Source organism: Pteronotus mesoamericanus, unplaced genomic scaffold (genome assembly GCF_021234165.1).
Source record: "Pteronotus mesoamericanus isolate MK-2021 breed Mesoamerican mustached bat unplaced genomic scaffold, CSHL_Meso_final scaffold_167, whole genome shotgun sequence".
Classification (NCBI taxonomy): Eukaryota; Metazoa; Chordata; class Mammalia; order Chiroptera; family Mormoopidae; genus Pteronotus; species Pteronotus mesoamericanus.
The window spans coordinates 14,482,730-14,501,723 of record NW_026555308.1 but is presented as its reverse complement, the minus strand read 5'-3'; the positions used below and the strand labels follow the sequence as shown (position 1 = coordinate 14,501,723).

At 36.2% G+C, this 18,994-nt stretch overlaps 1 protein-coding gene across 2 annotated transcripts in view; it reads left to right on the top strand.

Moving 5' to 3' along the window:
• Positions 1–18,994, top strand: part of SMG1 (SMG1 nonsense mediated mRNA decay associated PI3K related kinase) — a 100,955-nt gene that overhangs the window by 43,056 nt on the left and 38,905 nt on the right. For both annotated transcript variants that reach the window (XM_054589633.1, XM_054589634.1), the window contains 17 exons: positions 1,226–1,356; positions 1,753–1,914; positions 2,849–2,967; positions 3,421–3,508; positions 3,600–3,701; positions 4,117–4,257; positions 4,794–4,993; positions 5,384–5,580; positions 5,741–5,902; positions 6,681–6,835; positions 8,616–8,758; positions 8,899–9,100; positions 12,928–13,037; positions 13,703–13,850; positions 14,218–14,377; positions 15,101–15,221; positions 18,566–18,814. In XM_054589633.1, coding sequence (XP_054445608.1) covers positions 1,226–1,356; positions 1,753–1,914; positions 2,849–2,967; positions 3,421–3,508; positions 3,600–3,701; positions 4,117–4,257; positions 4,794–4,993; positions 5,384–5,580; positions 5,741–5,902; positions 6,681–6,835; positions 8,616–8,758; positions 8,899–9,100; positions 12,928–13,037; positions 13,703–13,850; positions 14,218–14,377; positions 15,101–15,221; positions 18,566–18,814 — 2,590 coding nt within the window. The remainder of the gene's footprint in view (positions 1–1,225; positions 1,357–1,752; positions 1,915–2,848; positions 2,968–3,420; positions 3,509–3,599; positions 3,702–4,116; positions 4,258–4,793; positions 4,994–5,383; positions 5,581–5,740; positions 5,903–6,680; positions 6,836–8,615; positions 8,759–8,898; positions 9,101–12,927; positions 13,038–13,702; positions 13,851–14,217; positions 14,378–15,100; positions 15,222–18,565; positions 18,815–18,994) is intronic.

Sequence of the window (18,994 nt, the reverse complement as noted above, 5' to 3'; positions counted from 1 at the left end):
AGCACTTTCCACAGCTCAAATGTGTATAGTTCTTTGAGTGTACAGTCCCTTCTTTCCTTGGTACTGTTTTCCCCCCGCTTTACTAAAATTAGTGCTTATATGTGGTTTTACTTTTTGACTGCTTACTTTTCTAGAAACATTCATATATGATTTCTGTAGAGAAAGAATATTGATTTCTTTCCTCTAAGAAATTTGAAGTGACTCTTTTTTAAATTTATAATTATTGCTATGGCTCGTATATTTCTTTCTCCTAGTGGACCTTGCAGGATTGAGAAAACATCATTTCTAATATAGAGTAATGGCATATAACTAAGAGATTATGCTTCCTACGAGAGAAAGGAGGGGAAAATCAAGATTCGATTTATACTTGCATGTGCTCCATATTGTTTGATCAGATTGCCTTGTATCCCTAAATAGCTGTTCCTTCCCTCACTGCTAGTTATGGTCTCAGTGGACTCTTCCTTTCTTTACAATCTAAAATTTGATTTCTGAGGAATTCACATTGAATACAGATTTGAGGAGGTTTACGTCCTGTTCTCTGGAAACAGCATGGGGGTAGGGCTGTAGCAGTTGGGTGGAATGGAGTATTTTAGCACTTAAAAGGAAAAGGGAGGGATGGAAAAGTCTTAGAGTGGCAGAATTTTTTTTTCTCATTGGACAGGGCACTTTGCCATTTGCAATATATGAAAAATTGAGGAAATAAACATCCTTCACTAGAGAGTACAAAGGGCTATGTTTAGGCCAAAGATCTGTAAAGTATAGCCCATGGGCCAAATTCAGCCTGCTGCTTGCTGTTTCCTCTTTAAAAAAAAACCTTTACTGAGATATAATTTATACACCATACAATTTCCATTTAATATATACAAGTAAATGATTTATAGTATATTCACAGAATGCAACCATCGCCAGTCACCTGTTTTTGTAAAGAAAGTTCTGTTAGAACACAGCCACTCATCTGTTTTGTCTATGGCTGTTTTCGTATGTAATAGCAAAGTTGAGGACATTGCAACAGATGTGTCATAATGGCCCACAGAGTCTACAATATTTACTCTTTGCAAAAAATGTTTGCTAACCTCTTGTTCAGTATATTAGATTGTTTCCAAATTGAAATCTCATTTTAATTTTATAAAATGTATAGTCATACTTATTTTGAAGGATAAACTCTTTGTATGCTCATGTACATGTTGGAGGAGCCGAACATTTACTTTCTCTTGTTCATCATCAGATGTGGGCACTGTCTCCAACTGTCTTTGCACTCCTGAGTAAGAATCTGATGATTGTGCATGGCGACCTGGCTGCTCACTTCCCTGCCATTCAGTATGCAGTGCTTTACACTTTGTATTCTCATTGTACCAGGTACTGTATTTACAAAGATTCCTTAAGGAAAAAAAACTTAAAAAAATTTAAAGGGATAGATGGGCCCTTTAAAATACAAATGTAAAAAATCTATGTGTCGAGCCCTGAACTGTGTGGCTCAGTTGGTTGGAACACTGCCTTGCCTCATAAACTGAGATGCTGCCGGTTCGATTTCCCAGTCAGGGCACATGCCTAGGTTGTGGGTTTGGTCCTGGTCGGTGAGCATGTGAGAGGCAACTGACCAATGTTTCTCTTTCTCCCCTCCCCTCCCCTCTAAAATCAATAAGCATGTCCTTGGGTGAGGACTTAAAAATATATATATATGTTGATATAACTTTGGAATTGCTTTTTTAGAAAAATGAGAGATGAAAAGATGATCTGAACTTTGTCTTCCAGGCATGATCACTTTATATCTAGTAGTCTTAGTTCATCGTCCCCGTCTTTGTTCGATGGAGCTGTGATTAGTACTGTCACTACAGCTACAAAAAAACATTTCTCAATTATATTAAATCTCCTGGGGATACTGCTTAAGAAGGATAATCTTAACCAGGACACAAGGTAACTGAGTAATGCTTTATATTAACACTTAATTTTTACTAATTCAGTTTCATGATTTGAGAGTAGCAGTGCAGATTATTGAGTTGAGGTAGAGCAAGGTCTTCATTATGAAACACTTTAAAATTTGATTTTATTGTTTAGTGTAAGATTTCTTACTTTTCAAAAGAATTATGTGAAACACCCTCCACCTCAGTGTTTTATGGGAGAATGTATTTATCGGGTTGGCCAAAAAGTCCATTTAGTTTTCTCCATAAAATAAAAGACACAGTTTTCATTTCCACCAATAACTTTATTGATTTGGATATTTTGAGTATGTCGGCTATCTTCCTGCTATTGGCTTCTAGTGGTAAGAGGCCGGAGGTGTTGCGAACCATCTTCCAATGCATAAGACAGCCCCACAGCAAAGAATTATTTGGCCAAAATGTCAATAGTACCAAAAATCTTCGCAGACCACTTTTGACACATTCAGTCAGTCACAGCACCTTCTCCTCACACCTGCACAAATCTTTTTTTGCATTTCAGTAGAGTTTTTAACCTTCTTTAAATAATAAAGCATAATACATTGAAAATATGTATCTTTTCCCATCTTCAGTATTAAAATGGCTGCGTAAAAATTCACCAATTTTGATGGTTTTTTAAAATGCACACTGATATGACAGCTGTCACAATACAGTCTAACAAAATTGTCTCTAATGAAGTTAAAGACAGCTAAGCATTACTAGAGCCATCGTATGGAAAAAAAAAAAGAACTTTTTAGCCAATCCAATATATAGATTTTTAAAAGATTCAATTTTTGACAAAGGGATTTCTGTAATTTCAGTTTTTATTTCTTATTGCTTGAGATATTTAAAAAACGAAAACAAAACTAATATAAGAGATTTTGAAAATTGATTTTATTTTTTGTAATGTAAAGTCAGCCTATTTTATGTTTCAGGAAACTATTAATGACTTGGGCTTTGGAAGTGGCTGTTTTAATGAAGAAGTCTGAAACATATGCACCTTTATTCTCTCTTCCATCTTTCCATAAATTTTGCAAAGGTCTTTTAGCCAACAGTAAGTGTCTTTGATTATTTAATTATGTTAACACTTAAAAAAGGGATAATTTGTAATGGGATAAAGATAGTCACCTGAGTACTTTCATGAACTGAAATGAATAATCCCCATTTTGATTTGAGAGATGCATAATGTCTTGATTTATTTATTCTTAATATGTTAAAATAAGTAGTTTTAAGTGACTGTCACATTTTAAAACTTATGTGAATGTTATACATTTCATGTACTTCTAATATTTCACTCTGAAAAAGTTTTGGGTGAAGACCGGTCATTTTAAGTGGATTTTGTTGAATCTGTCATATTCCCAAATGTTAGTGCCAGTGAGAATTCCTGGCAGGTGCAGTGCCTACTCCACAATAGGTGCTCACTGTTTGTTGAATGTCAGAAAATTATGACATATTGGTACATAAATTATTTTGCCAAGCTGAAAATAGTTGTCTTCATTTTTAATAGCTCTTGTTGAAGATGTGAATATCTGTCTGCAAGCATGCAGCAGTCTACACACGTTGTCCTCTTCCTTGCCAGATGATCTTTTACAGAGGTATGGACTAAAGATCCTTTCTTTTGACTCTGGCCCTAAAAACTTAAAAATATTACCGTACCTGTATTATCTATTTCATTTTTTTTTGTAGATGTGTTGATGTTTGCCGTGTTCAGCTAGTTCACAGTGGGACGCGTATCCGACAAGCATTTGGAAAGCTGCTGAAGTCAATTCCTTTAGATGTTGTCCTGAGGTATAGCAGTTGTGTTGGGGCAAAAACATTCCATTATGTTTTCACTGCCTAGTCTAGTTTAGGAAAAGGCAAATCACCTATTAATGAATTAATGTCACAACTTGTATGGTGCTTCTCAGTGATTGAAGAGAGATAAGCTCATGGTAACTAGTATAATTCATGAAGTGCCAAAATGTGTTTCTTAGTTCTGTTATTTGAAAAACTAAACTCTGCTCATTTATTGTTTTGATTAAGTTAATTGGGAGCTTTAAGAACCTGAAATTTCAAAGTTGTAATAACATTCTGTCTGTTTTAAAGCCTTAATTTTATTTTTTTACTTTCAAATTTAGTTAGCAAGAAAATAGCCTACTTATAGTATGTACTAACTTTCTAAATAAAACATTTTGCATGACAGTAACTATTTTCTGTCTTACAGCAATAACAATCACACAGAAATTCAAGAAATTTCTTTAGCATTGAGAAGTCACATGAGTAAAGCACCAAGTAACACATTCCACCCGCAAGATTTCTCTGATGTTATTAGTTTTATTTTATATGGGAACTCTCATAGAACAGGGTAAGGCATTTCTTTTATTTCATTGGGGAAAGTAACATATGCTTGAATATCTTGGCCCAGTACCTGCTTTTGAGGAGTGGTGGAGTAGAAAGTGATATTTCTCTTAAAAAGGTTAGTTTAGTTTTCAGTAGAAACCATTGTTTTGAAGATAGCATCTGAAGAAAGAAAAATGGCCTTTGAAACTGAGTGATGAAATGTGGTTGACTGTTAACTGATCTGACCTTGTCATCAATACTTTGGGGAGGGGTCTGGGGCACAGACATTCTGGAGATGCCTAGTTGGAGTAAATGTTTTAGTCTGATAGCCAAATTATCCTGAGCCATTTACCTCAATGATTTTTCCATACCATACCCCCATCCAGTAATAGACCTCCTCAGAATGAGAGGTGGGGGTGTAATGCTTTTCTCAGATTTACAGGTTTTGCCTTTTTTAGAGTAGGAAAAATTATAGTACCTTACTCCCATTCCCCCTGAAATTTTTATTATTATTAAAATGAAGTCATTATTGTCTGTTAAATATGAAACTACTTTTCCCAGGAAGGACAATTGGTTAGAAAGATTGTTCTATAGCTGCCAGAGACTGGATAAGCGTGACCAATCAACAATTCCCCGCAATCTTCTAAAGACAGATGCTGTCCTTTGGCAGTGGGCTATTTGGGAAGCAGCACAGTTCACTGTCCTTTCTAAGTTGAGAACCCCACTGGGCAGAGCTCAAGACACCTTCCAGACAATTGAAGGTAATCATCTCTGGTGCTTTTCCAAACATTGTGATGTAAATACTTTCAAGCCTTTTATTAAGAAATTTGTTAAAACAAAAATTTGAGAGCATAATTTTTTCCTTGAATATTTTGCTAGTTAATCTTTTAGAGATGGTTAGAATAAGCTTTCATTGAATAATTGTGTTGGCAACATGTTTGCATCTTTTCACTTAAAAATTTAAGGGATTTGTATGGAGAAAACATTTTTTCCCCTTGAAATGAAAAGTCTTTTATGTTGAGAGTTTTGTTTTTAAATGATGGCTATACAGAGGAAACTTGTTAAATGTGAAATATGTGAAATTATCTCTTAAGTACTTCTGCACTTTTTAAAGATTTCTTTTAAATTTGGAATGTTCTCTTTGCTTTTAGGTATCATTAGAAGTCTCGCAGCTCACACATTAAACCCTGATCAAGATGTTAGTCAGTGGACAACTGCAGACAATGATGAAGGCCATAGTAGCAACCAGCTTAGACTTGTTCTTCTTCTGCAGTATCTGGAAAATCTGGAGAAGCTGATGTATAATGCATATGAGGGGTGTGCTAATGCATTAACATCCCCTCCTAAGGTTGGTTTCAGTAGGCTAAATGTTGCTCTGTAGCAGTGTTTCATGGTAAAATTGGTGGTGTGTGTAGAGCTAACATCACAGTAGACTTGTGTATTTGTTGTATGTGTATTTGAGACATCGGCACCTATAATGTGAACCTGTTTTTTTTTTTATTGTAAAGGTCATTAGAACTTTTTTCTATACCAATCGCCAAACTTGTCAAGACTGGCTGACTCGGATTCGACTCTCCATCATGAGGGTTGGATTGTTGGCAGGCCAGCCTGCTGTGACAGTGAGGCATGGCTTTGACTTACTTACAGAAATGAAGACAAATCTATCTCAGGTAAAGCAGTGTGTTTGGAGTTAATTTTAAATCTGTTGATTAGTAAAACTGGGGTTTAATTTCTTTGCTATTACTTAATCTGTGGGTAAAATAAATGAAAACTTTAATTCATTTTCAAAGCTTTTGAACCAATATTTTATAAAACTAGTAACTTCCAGAGTCACCTATTCATAGTTTGTACCTAGATCATGTCAAAATACGTATTACTTATACTTAAGGTTAGAACATTAAAGGTAATTCTAAGAAGTTTGTAGAAGAAATAATTTCTATAATGTATTACAGCAGTTTTATAAATGCATAGGGAAATATATGTAAATTATGGGTGTAGAAATATATATATAATAATAATAATGTAACATAAGAAAAGTGCTGGCTTGTAAGTGAGCTCAATAAGCGGGATCCAAAAATAGCAATTGTTTGCTAATTAAAGTAACGCCAGGTAATGTTCAGAGATATGACATTAATCATCTTTTTATTTATGTTTGTTTATATTTAATTTTGCTTTATATTTACTTCATGTGTTACTTCTACAGATGCCACAGTTGAAATTCTGGGAAACTATTTTGTAAAGATTAACACCATTGTGCTGTTAGGGTTCTGTCAGTCAGACTTTGTAGCTGCATTATACATTACATTTTAAGAATTCTAAGCTGAATATTTTAATATTATTGTAAAAATAATTAAGTACATTTGACTTTAAATAGGCTTTCACATGATCAGTAGATGATTTTTAATGGTATTGATGTCTGAGATTAATATTTCTGAGTGCCATTTTCAGGGTAATGAATTGGAAGTAACCATCATGATGGTGGTAGAAGCACTGTGTGAACTTCATTGTCCTGAAGCTATACAGGGAATTGCTGTCTGGTCATCTTCTATTGTTGGAAAAAATCTTCTCTGGATTAACTCAGTGGCCCAACAAGCTGAAGGGAGGTAAGTTGGAAGGAAGGAAATGAGTGATAGAATTTCTTTATGTTTACATCATTTTTATTATTTGCTAACATTGTAGTTAAATGCTAAAACAGCTTTGTTCAATTTTAGTAATTGGAGTTTGCTGTATATCATTTTACTGGGACATATCTTCAGTCTGTTCTTTAGTAGCCAAACATGGGTATCTATCTTTATGAATTAGTAGGAAATCTTCCTTAAAACAAGACCTGCCAATTATTTGACTTATAAATGCTTTTAAACCTGATCCTTAATTGAGAACCTTTTGAATCAGAATCTGGTACAAATTACCCTCTTTGGCAATTACTCTTTGGCTAGAGTAATTGCTCATTAGCTCCATACACTCAACATTCAGACTTGTTTGATTCCTCTAGGTGAATGAGCATGTACCATAATAGTCTGTGTACATTGATGTAAGTTTTACAAAATCTGTAAAACGTAGAAAAAAGTAAGAGAACTCATAATTCCATCTCCTATTTGTAACTGTAGTTTTGATATATATGCCTTTCTAGTTCTATTATCTTCTCATGTAGTTTTCTTCCCTCCTTTCACAGAGATAGCAGTATTTCTATTGGCCACATAGTTTGCTTTTTCCACTGATATATATACTTATATTTTTATATTTTAATTCTCACCTTAGGATATGTTTTATTGATTTTAGAGAGGGAGAGAAACATTGATGTGAGAGAGAAAACAGTGATTGGTTGCATCTTGGACTTGCTCTGACTGGGGATTGAACCCGCAATGTTTTTGGTGTACGGGATGACCTTCCAACCAACTGAGCCACCTATCCAGGGCCCACTGAGCAATATTTTTAAAAATACTTAGTCATGTTAAATATTCTGCAGTGTGATTTTTAGTGGCAGAGTTGTATTTATTAGTGAATGTACCTGAATTTAACATCCCTGTTGTGTTGGGCAATAAAGTTGTTTCTGTTTTTTTCTTTAAACTGTTTCTGATTTTTTTTAACTAATGTTAGTGCAGTATGGCCCTTATACCTTTTTGCTCATAGTTGTGATTATTTTCTTTGAATTCATTCATACAAGCTGATTTACTAGAAGAAAGGCTACAGATCATAAGGCTTATGATATACTGTTGCTAAGTTACCCTATAGAAAAGACGGTGTCAGTTTAAATCACTAACAGTAGAGTTAACGCCTTGTCTTCACCTTTGTGAATACTGACAGTCACCCAGAAACAACCCTGCCATCAGTGAAAATGTCGGAATTTGTTTTATTTTGATTTGTTTAATTAATGATTAATAGTAGAACTTTATTCTTGTGTTATATTGACCATTTGTGATTTTCGAAAACATAGATAAATCTTCATGGTCTTTTGTTGTTTATTGATCTGTGAAATTTTAATATACACCAAATTGTTGATGCTATTTAATTTCTTGATTTGTAATTTATTTTTAATGTTTATGGTGTTTTTGATACCCAAAAGTTTCAAGTTATTATGACATTAGGTCTGTTACTTTATGGATTCTTGTATTCTTCTGTTGAACCTTTGCACACCTTTAACCTTTGTTTGAGATCTGATACTCACCCCAATATTTTCTGTTATTTTCTGCTGTCTTTTCAACATATAACAATGTAGTTCCTTTTCATTTGTTATGAGGGAGAGATCTAATTTTGTGCATGCCCAACCTCATGCAAAATAATAATTGTTTAGCTTAGTTTATTGAGTGATTAATTCTTCTCAGTTTTTATGGAAATCAATATGTGGATAATTAAAACATAACACTGTTTCAATTTGTGTTGAAGGTTTGAAAAGGCCTCTATGGAGTACCAGGAGCATCTGTGTGCCATGACAGGTGTTGACTGCTGCATCTCTGGCTTTGACAAATCTGTTCTTATGTTGGCCAATGCCGGGCGAAATAGTGCCAGCCCCAAACATTCTTTGAATGGTGAGCATTCAGCATTTAAATAAAAATCAGTAGTCAAATAGTTTGTACTAATGAACTTACTATATATTTCCAGATTTCTGCACTCTTTGAAATATTTGTAACTGCTCTGGGTATCTCTCTATTTTATAAAATACTTTCAGGTGACTCCCGAAAGACTGTGTTGTCCAAACCAACGGACTCTTCGCCTGAAGTTATAAATTATTTGGGAAATAAAGCGTGTGAGTGCTACATTTCAATTGCTGATTGGGCTGCTGTACAGGAATGGCAGAATGCTATCCACGACTTGAAAAAGAGTACCAGCAGTACTTCTCTCAACCTAAAAGCCGATTTCAACTATATAAAGTAAGGATTTTTTGTAGTTATAAATTATGATACTTAACTCCATTAAACAAATTTTTAGTAACTTTAAAAGCTTATTCTGTGGCTGAAAAATACTGAAATTGGTCATATCTACTATTGCAAGATGGCTGTAGTTCTAATAATACTGCATTCTAAAAATGACAGTAGTGAGAAACCGACAGTAGATGTGAGGAGGGCATTCATGTTATGCGAAAACAGTCTCATAATTGCTGAAGTAGTTAGTTGGTATGATTATCAGAGTCTGTTCTAAAGCAAAATGAACATACAGTAGTCCCCCCTTATCCATAGGGGATATGTTCCAGGACCCTCAGTAGGTGCCTAAAACTGCAGATAGTACCAAACCTTGTATATAGTATGTTTTCCTGTACATACATACCCATGATAAAGATAAATTAGGCATAGTAAGAGATTAACAACAATAATAAAATAGAACAGTTATAATAATATACTGTAATGCAAGTTATGTGAATGTAGTGTGACTCTGTAACCTATAACCAATCTGATAACCTATTGATAACTGAGACGGCTCCTATGTGTACTTGGGCAGGTATCATGTACAGCTTGAATGTCTGGACAAAGGGATGATTCTTATCCTGAGTGAGATGGTGTGAGATTTCATCATACTGCTCAGAACAGTGTACAATTTAAAACTTAGGAATTTTTTTATTTCTGGAATTTTCCATTTAACATTTTTGGATTACTGTTGATTGTGGGTAACTGAAACAATGGAAAGTAAAACTATGAACAGTGGGGGTACTACTGGAAAGGTGAATTTGTCACATTTTAGAAAGGATCACATTTGATGGTGTTTGTAAATTATCTTTGAATACAGTAAATTCTCATTTAACATCATTGTATAGGTTCTTGGAAACTGCGACTTTTAAGTGAAACAACGTATACCAAAACTAATTTTATCATAAGCTAGTTGGTATAAACAAGAGTTAAGTTTCTGCAGCATGTTCCTTCACAAAACCATCAAACTACTAAATAAAGACCCCGAACACTTCTAATATTAAACATTGAAATACATATGAGCTATAAATACATTTATGAAATGTTAATGAAAACAAGTAAAAACAAGTAATAAAAAGAAGTGTGAAAGGACTGTGACCCCTAATAAGATTGAAGATCTTAGGTGGAATTTGAACAGGAGGGGCATATTATGATCTTAATGTTGTGTTGTGAAGAGACTGGAGGTGTCAGAGGACAAGGGTAGAAGCATGTAGACCATTGATTTGTGGAGACATAGGTAGGAGGAGGAGAAAACATACTATTAAGTGAAGTGGGAATACACAGAACAATGAGGCATGTTTAAGGTGCTTGTGAAACATGTAGATAAGATTGTTTAGTATGTATTTGGGTTAGCCAAAAAGTCCATATGGTTCTTTCTGTAAAATAAGAGATGCATTTTTTTCATTCTCACCAATAACTTTATTGATTTGGATATTTCGAGTGTGTCAGCTGTCTCCCGCATGGTATAACATCGATTATTCTCAATTAATGTCTCAATTTGATTGCTATCAACTTCAGCAGGTCTACCGAACCGTGGAGCATTGTCCAGAGAGAAATCAGCATGGAACTTCACAAACCACTTTTGACACATTTGATCAGTCACAGCACCTTCTGCGTATACTGCACAAATCTTTTTTTGTGTGTTTCAGCAGAGTTTTTACCTTTCTTGAAATAATAGAGCATAATATGCCAAAAATGTTGTGTATTTTCTGCTACCTTCAGTATTAAAATGGGTGCCCCCAAATTCACCAGTTTTGATAGTTTTTTGTTTTTTGTTTTTTAATGCATGCTGATATGACAACTGTCACAATACAGCATACCAGATTTTTCTCTTGAGGGTGGAGAGATTGAGCAAAAAGGAAAAAGGGCTCATGGACATGGACAGTAGTATGGTGGTTGCTGGGGGGAGGGGAGTATTGGGGGACTAAATAATGGAAAAAGTACAATACAGATTAAATTTTAAAAAATTGTTTTGAATGAAGTTAAAGAAGTAAGCACTTCTAGAGCCATCTTACGGAATAAACCAAATGAACATTTTGGCCAACCCAATAGTTGAGGATTGGATTTGGAATTAAGGAGGAAAGTCTAAGCTAGAGAGAGATTTGGGGATCATTATTGTATAGGTAATAATTAAATACCTGAGTCTATACTCTGGAGCCTTTGTAAGCCATTTGCAAGATGGCTGTAAGCCATTTGTAAGCTTTGTAAGCCAAAACAGATAAGGCTCTGGAGAAGAGTGAGTGAAAAGGAAAGAGGGTCAGGGTCAGAATCCTTTTGAGCATCTGTTAAGGGATAGAAGGAGCCATTGAAGAAAACACAAAGACATTGAGAAAGGAAGTGCTGGAGATGTAGGAGAGCCAGATTGGAGCAGTCAGCCTTGTCAGGAGCCCCAGACTGCAAGCAAGCAGAGCTTTATAGAGAGAGGAGCAGCCAGGTCAAGTACTGTTGGGTGGTATAAAAATTTGAAAATGAAAAGTTTTAGTTAGGTTAATTGGGTTTCTTGAAGTCAAGGGGAAGAAGCAAGGGGAAGAATATTGTGTGTACAAATATTGGTGAGATCAAGTGTTCTTTTAGACAAAGGAGGAGGAGCCACTACAAAGCAGAGGTTCAAGAAAAAGGATAAAGACCATTGACTGAAGGATTAGCTAGATTACACCTTTTCTCTGCCTCAAGGAAAGCAGTTAAAGTTAGGCAGAGATGGTTTTAGGAGTGGATAGTGGGTTGGGGTAAGGGTGGAGGAAATTAAAGCCTGCGGCTTTTGTTCTTCCTTTCCTTTTCCCTTCCCTGTCCTGTCAGTCATTAGTTGAAAGTGTGAGGGCATTGTAAAGTGTAGTGGACACTAAGGGAAACTGCCGCTGGAAAAGATTAACCCTCTAGTGTCAGAAGAGGTGTTTTAGTCTCAACCTTGACAGTTCATCAGCTGTACAGCTCACCTGAGAGGGTGGCGGTTGCATTGAGCCAGGCATGGGGCTTTTTAACGTGGAAGCATGTACAGTCAAGTAGTGTCAATTTACAGTGCTGGATTCAGGCTGAGATGTTAGAGAGGTGATGCAGTGAGGGGGACAGGTGAAGGTGAGAGACGAATGGAAAAGAGATTGAGAAACTAAGTTGTCATTCTGTCTGAGAACAGCTGTAATGGGAATGGGAACAGGCTCAGGGATCTGAAAGTAGTGAGGAGCTAGGAGGATGAGGCCCCTTATCTTGGCATTGATGCTCCAGGATTATAGGAGGGAGTTTCAGAGGCATCACTGTTTTCAGATAAGGTGAGGAAATGGAAAGGGATTTATTGAAAGAAGAGAAACAGGTTCCATGAAACATAATGGAAAACAGAGAGAGGGTCAGCAGTGAATGAAAGCAGGACTAGCAGAATATAAGATTGCCATAATAACGCAGGATACCTACAGGTCTTAGGCTCTCAGCGATGGGCGAGGCCATGTAGGCGGTTGCGTGGTAGCTTGGGGAGAACTAGATGTTGAAGTCTACTCTCAGTTTGTTGGAGGGTCCTCAAGGAAAAGAGGCTGCAGAAAGGGAAAGGAGACATGGAGGGGTGAGTATGCTAAACTGGTAACTAAAGCTGTGACTTTCAGGTTTGCCACTCCAATTTTAGTGCTAATTAAGATGGTGGTCACATCTCCAAAATAAAAATTAATGGTGGGCTGTGTTGAGAGAAATTACTCAGAAGAATGCTGTGTAATTGTGCTGCCTTTTTCTAGAATTTGTTCTATTATTATTATTTTTTTTAATGGTTCTACAGGCGATAGGGTGTAATAACAAGCTAACCAATATTTTCATTACAGATCACTAAGTAGTTTTGAGTCTGGAGAATTTGTTGAATGTACTGAGCAACTAGAATTGTTACCAGGAGAAAATATCAATCTACTTGCTGGAGGATCAAAAGAAAAAATAGGTATTTGAGATAATTTTAAAAGTAACCATTTTTATGGATAAGTTGCTCAAAATGTTTGACTTAGTATATTTTACTGGAAAATCTGGAAAGTTATTGTACTTTTATTTTGGGGCAGAGTCCCATGTGAATCAATAAATTCAGGATTGTTGTACTTATATTTAATTTGGCAAATGACAGTTTAATTAAAATTAAGCAAACCAAAAAAAGGCTACACTAATACTTTGAAATTTATCTAACCATTTCCTTGAAAAAGTACAAGTAGTGTTTAAGCTAAATATTTTTCGTGCTTGATATCATGAAGTGGTTCATTAATTCTTTATCACAACTGAAACATTTTGTATGCTATACTAAAGTCAGTATTGTGTAATCTTTGTGGTGGTATTGATTTGCTAGGTTCAGTAACATTTGCCAAAGAAGGTCTAGGTTAGCCCCTATAAATAGTAGGTTGCTAACTGATTTTTGAGCTGTGAAATTAACTGACTTGGGAGGGGTCTGAAGTGTAATTTTATATGAACTATAATTTTTATATAGGTATTTGAAATTATAATGTTTAGCTGGCTGTATTCAATATATTCATTGATGATTATTTTCAACACTGTCAAAATATCTTGTCACCTGTACATTAAAAGTGAGGTAACTTAATGAAATCTATTTAACTTTTGTAGATATGAAAAAACTACTTCCTAACATGTTAAGTCCAGATCCAAAGGAACTTCAGAAATCCATTGAAGTTCAGTTATTAAGAAGCTCTGTTTGTTTGGAAACTGCTTTAAACCATCTGGAACAAGATCAGAAGTGGCAGTCTATCACTGAGTAAGTTGAATCCTAAGCAGGTGAATGTGCATTATGTATACCTTACGGCAAATGTTTGGTTGGAGTGAGGCAGTTACCAGAGCACTACAGTGCTAGTCATGATACTTCATTTTAATTGTAGAAATCATATATGTGAATGCCACTTGCCAACATACACTGAGGTTGAAAGTAAATAAAATATAAAAACATCTCCCAAAATAAATGCCTGACTTGCTTACACCATTTTACTAAAGAGCAGGTCTATTCCTGTTCCTTCTTCCAGTTTGGGTCCCAATATGGAAGCATCTTATCAAACTGCTTTATACCCTTCAGTGGTTACAAGTTGAGAAATCTCATTTATCAATTAATAATAAACATTTTGTTTCAGAAACATGGTAAAGTACTTGAAGCAAACTTCCCGCATAGCTATTGGACCACTGAGACTTTCTACTTTGACAGTTTCCCAGTCTCTGCCAGTTCTGAGTACCTTACAGCTGTATTGCTCTTTTGCTTTGGAGAACACAGTTTCTAACAGACTTTCTACAGAGGTGCGTACAGGTATCTTTTTACCAGGATATTCTGAACATCAGTAGGCTCTAGGGTAGAACAGAGACTATTTTTCAAGTTTTTAAAATAGCATTTGTAGCTTTTGTTGGACCAACTAGCAAATCCAGAAACCTAAAATGCCATTTCAGTCAGATTTTCATTTGAGAAATATGTAAGGCATATGGAAGAACACTAAGATACATAATGTCAAGGATGCTAATTGCTTAATTTTTTTCTTCTTTTTAGGGGTTAGTGTACATAAATATATTTCTCTTGGGCAAATTATTTAAATTTTATATTTGACTAAGACGAAGACACCCCTACTCTTCCCAGATAAAGTTTAACCAAAGATAAGCTCTTCCAAAGAGAATTACAATTCGAGAATATGGTTATGAAGCAATAGTGTTATGTTTTCTGTGATTTAGCCTCTTTATAGTGAATATACTGTTTATTTTTTATAAAGATGTGCATTCTTTTGATGATTACATAGGTAAATTGGACTTATATTCTGAAAAACAGTTTTTTGGGTGGGCAAAACAAAGGTTTTCTCTTAAGAGTATCTTTTCCTCTTGTGATTTGAAGATGCAGTAAAGAAAGGGAAGAGCTTAATATAAATAAACCTGGAATAGAGCTGATAGCCAACCTGTGGGGATGTAACTGAATTCAGTCTATAAAGATATAAGGGATCCTATTTCCATTAAGGAGTTTTGGTTTTACCCTGGCAGGACTGTCTGATTCCACTCTTCAGTGAAGCTTTGCGTTCATGTAAACAGCATGATGTGAGGCCATGGATGCAGGCATTAAGATATACCATGTACCAGAGTCAGTTGTTGGAGAAAATAAAAGGTAACTAGATGAAAAAAAAATTTATTTACATATTATAAGTGTACAGTTCTGTGAGTTTTAACATATCCTCACCTGTGTAACCACCAATAAAATAAAAATATTGAATATTTATCTACCCTGAAAGGTTTCCTTGAGCCTTTCAGTTATCTCTCTCATCTGCCCATCCCAGGCAACCACTGATTAGCTTTCTATCACTATAGATTACTCCTGTCTTTTAAGTCTGTTTTTACTAAAGCAAAGCATTATATAAATGTAACCATAAAGTAAGTTCTTCTGTGCCTGGCTTCTCTTGCTTAGCATTTTATTTTTAAGGGTCACCCATGGTATAAGTGTCAGTGTGGTCTTTTCTATCGTTGAGTACTGTCCATTGTATGGCTTCACCACAATTTGTTTATCTGTTGACCCTTTGATGGATATTTGAGTTGTTTTCGTATTTGGGCTCTTATGTATAAAGCTGCTGTGAAATTCATGTGCAAGTTTTTTTGGTGGACACGTATTTGTATTTCTCTCTTAAATGTTAAGGAGTGGAGCCCTGACTGTTATGGTCCAGTTGGTTAGGCGTCCTGCAAAGTGAAAGGTCATTGGTTCAATTCTCGGGCAGGGCACTTGCTGGATCGTGGGCCTGGTCCCCAGTTGGGGCATGTGTGAGAGGCACCTGATTGATGTTTCTCTGTGGCATTGATGTTACTGTCCCTCTCTTTCTCTTTCCATTCCCCCTCTCGATAGATAGACAGACAGACAGACAGACCAACCGGCCGGCCTAGGTGTGGAGATGTTGGGTCATATGGCTTAACTTTCAAAATAGTTTGGTAGTTTTTTATAAACTGATTGTACATACTACATTCCTCCTGACATGTGCATTGTTGTTATCAGCAGTCTTTTAATTTTAGTCACTGGAGTGTTTATGTAGTAATATCTCATTGTGGTTTTCTTTAGATCTTCCTGATGATAAATGGTGTTGAGCATCTTTTCATTTGCATAATGGCCATTGTATATCTTATATTCTCTTTTTATTTTTAAAGATTTTATTTATTTATTTTTAGCGAGAGGGGTGGTGGGGAAGAGAGGGAGAGAAACAACAATGTGTGGTTGCGTCTTGTGCACCTGCTACTGGGGACCAGGCCTGCAACCCAGGCATGTGCCTTAGGCTGGGAATCGAACCCGTGACCTTTTCGTTCACAGGCAGGCACTGAGTCCACTGAGCCACAATAGCCAGGGTTATATCTTATATTCTTTAAAATGTCTGTTTAAATCTGGCTCATTTTTAATGAAGTCATAAGACTTGTTTATGTCTTTGTCAGCTGTAATACACTGTGTTGTTAACTTTTAAATACATCAAATGAATGGTTTGAAAATTAGCATTTATAAAAATATTTGTGTCATTTTTAAGAAAGAATTGTCATGCTAAAGGGATGCCAGCAATTTACTTTTACTGCTCTAAATTGGAAAACTTGCCAGAATTCTGTAGAATTTGAGTTGAAAATGTGGTAGCTGGGCTTACTGAGTAAATTTGAATGTTAAATTTCAACTAAGCTGCCACTGGGAGATGGACTTGCCTTGCAGGATGACTGTTGGTAACTGTGACTCATACCCTTAATGTCATAGATCTGGGTTTGGATCTATAGCCCAACATTTGCACATCGAGACACCTTAGGGCAAGTCATTAAACTTCTGGGTCACTTTCTTTTTTGGTCCAGGGGATTGCTCCACTGATGTGATTCTTGTAAAGATTTATAGGAGATGAGACAGGGTATATAAAAGCCCTTGTACAGAGTATAACATGCAGTAGGACTACAGATATCATCTCCTTTTCCATCCTCTTATTGAACACGTTTTAAAATTGAAAAGAAAAAGTCAGTAATCCATTTGTTATACTTGGAGACAGAACTCCACTCCTCCTCACTTTTCTGTCTTTATTCAGCAAGTGTGTGCATTGTGCCAGGTACTGTGCTTCAATTTGGGATGCAATAGTGAAAAGACAAGCCTGTTTTTTGCATTCCTAGGACCAAAGGGATTCTAGAGTCTAGCAGGGAAAAGTGACGTTAAATAAGGAACAGCAATATGGTGTTCTGCCCGGAGTGAGCATGCAAGTTGCTAAAAGAACATACAGCAAGGGCACTGCTTAATCTAGGATTTGAAAAGGACTTCAGGGGAAGTGCCATTTAAGATGAGACCTGAGGGAGGTAGAGGTGCGAAAGAAGGAAGACAGATTTAATTTAAAAACAAACAAACATCATTTGTGAAGCCCAGTGGCAATAATGAAAGATGCTTAGATAACTCAATTTGCATAAGGGAGAGTGGGACAAGATGAAGCTGAATGAGATTGAGATTGTAATGGAATGTAAAGCATCAGTGCCTTCCAAAGCCACATTCAGAAGTTTGGGATTTCTCAGAAGGGCAGTGGGAAGCCCTCAAAGGGAAGTTAAGTGTTCAGACTTCTCTCTGTGTCAGATTGCTTCGGTTGCAGGTTGGAGAATGGGTTAGAAGGTGAGACTGGGGGCAAAGGTACCAGTTAGGCTGAAGTCCCTGCTAAAGGTAACCCAGGTAGTGGCATTAGGGACAGAAAAAAGCAGATGCGATATGAGGCTTGAAATTAAAGTCTAAGATGACTGCTGGGACCTGCTCAGGTAGCCAGGTTGGGAAAGGGATAATAGGAGAAGGAAGTATAAAAGGCTTAAAGATGGAAAATGGATTTCACTTGACATAGGTTAAAGTGCCTTTAAAAGTCCTGAGTATAGCTGACTGGTAAGCAAGTAGAATTCAGACGTCTATTCTGGGCTAGAGATAAAGATTCAAGAATCATCAGCATTTGTATGATAATTGAAGCCACAAGAGCAGATAATACTGTCCAGGGAGAGTATGCAGAATGAGAAGAGTATAGAGCCTTAGGACAGACCTGAAGAACACCAGTTTTAATGGATGGGTAGAAGGAAATGGAGAGGGATCCTTCAGAAAGGTAGGAGTAAACCAGGAGAGAATGGCATGGCAGAATGGCTGGGGGTGCTTATACGTGAAGAGGGGGTGGTCTAGCCTTACCTTCATTTCCCACCCTTTGGCCTAGGCTCTTTACTTAGAAGATGCAGAAACTAAAAGTTGAATTTCTTTTAGTGAATGATTTTTATTTTTGTCTTCTTTGTTGTAAATGTTTATTTCAACAAACATTTGTTGTTTATTGTATGGCAGGCACTATGCTAACTTATAGGAATTTAAAGATGGTGAAAAAATGAGTTTATTTAGGGATGTGGTAGGGAAGGCAAGAATTGGGGAGGAAGTTTTTGGTTGTGTTTCTGTGCAGCCTGGGATTAGACCAATCAGGGACTAATAAAATGTTTTCTTATCTCCAGAACAAACAGTTCCAATTAGAAGCCATCTCATGGAATTAGGTCTAACAGCAGCAAAATTTGCTAGAAAACGGGGGAATGTGTCGCTTGCAACACGGCTACTGGCACAGTGTAGTGAGGTTCAGCTGGGAAAGACCACTACTGCACAGGATTTAGTCCAGCATTTTAAAAAACTGTCAACTCAGGGTCAAGTGGATGAAAAATGGGGACCTGAACTTGACATTGAAAAAACCAAATTGCTACATACAGCAGGTTAGTAAAATGAATTATGGTTAATACACAATTATGGTAACAGTCGTGTATGAACTTTACGGTGTAAGGCAGTGGTAGGAATGTTGATTACCCCCCCACCCCCTGCCCTTGCCCCAGCTATTGCAGAACATTTGAGTCCTGAATAAAAATTTATGTGTGTTAACTTATCTCTATAATTTA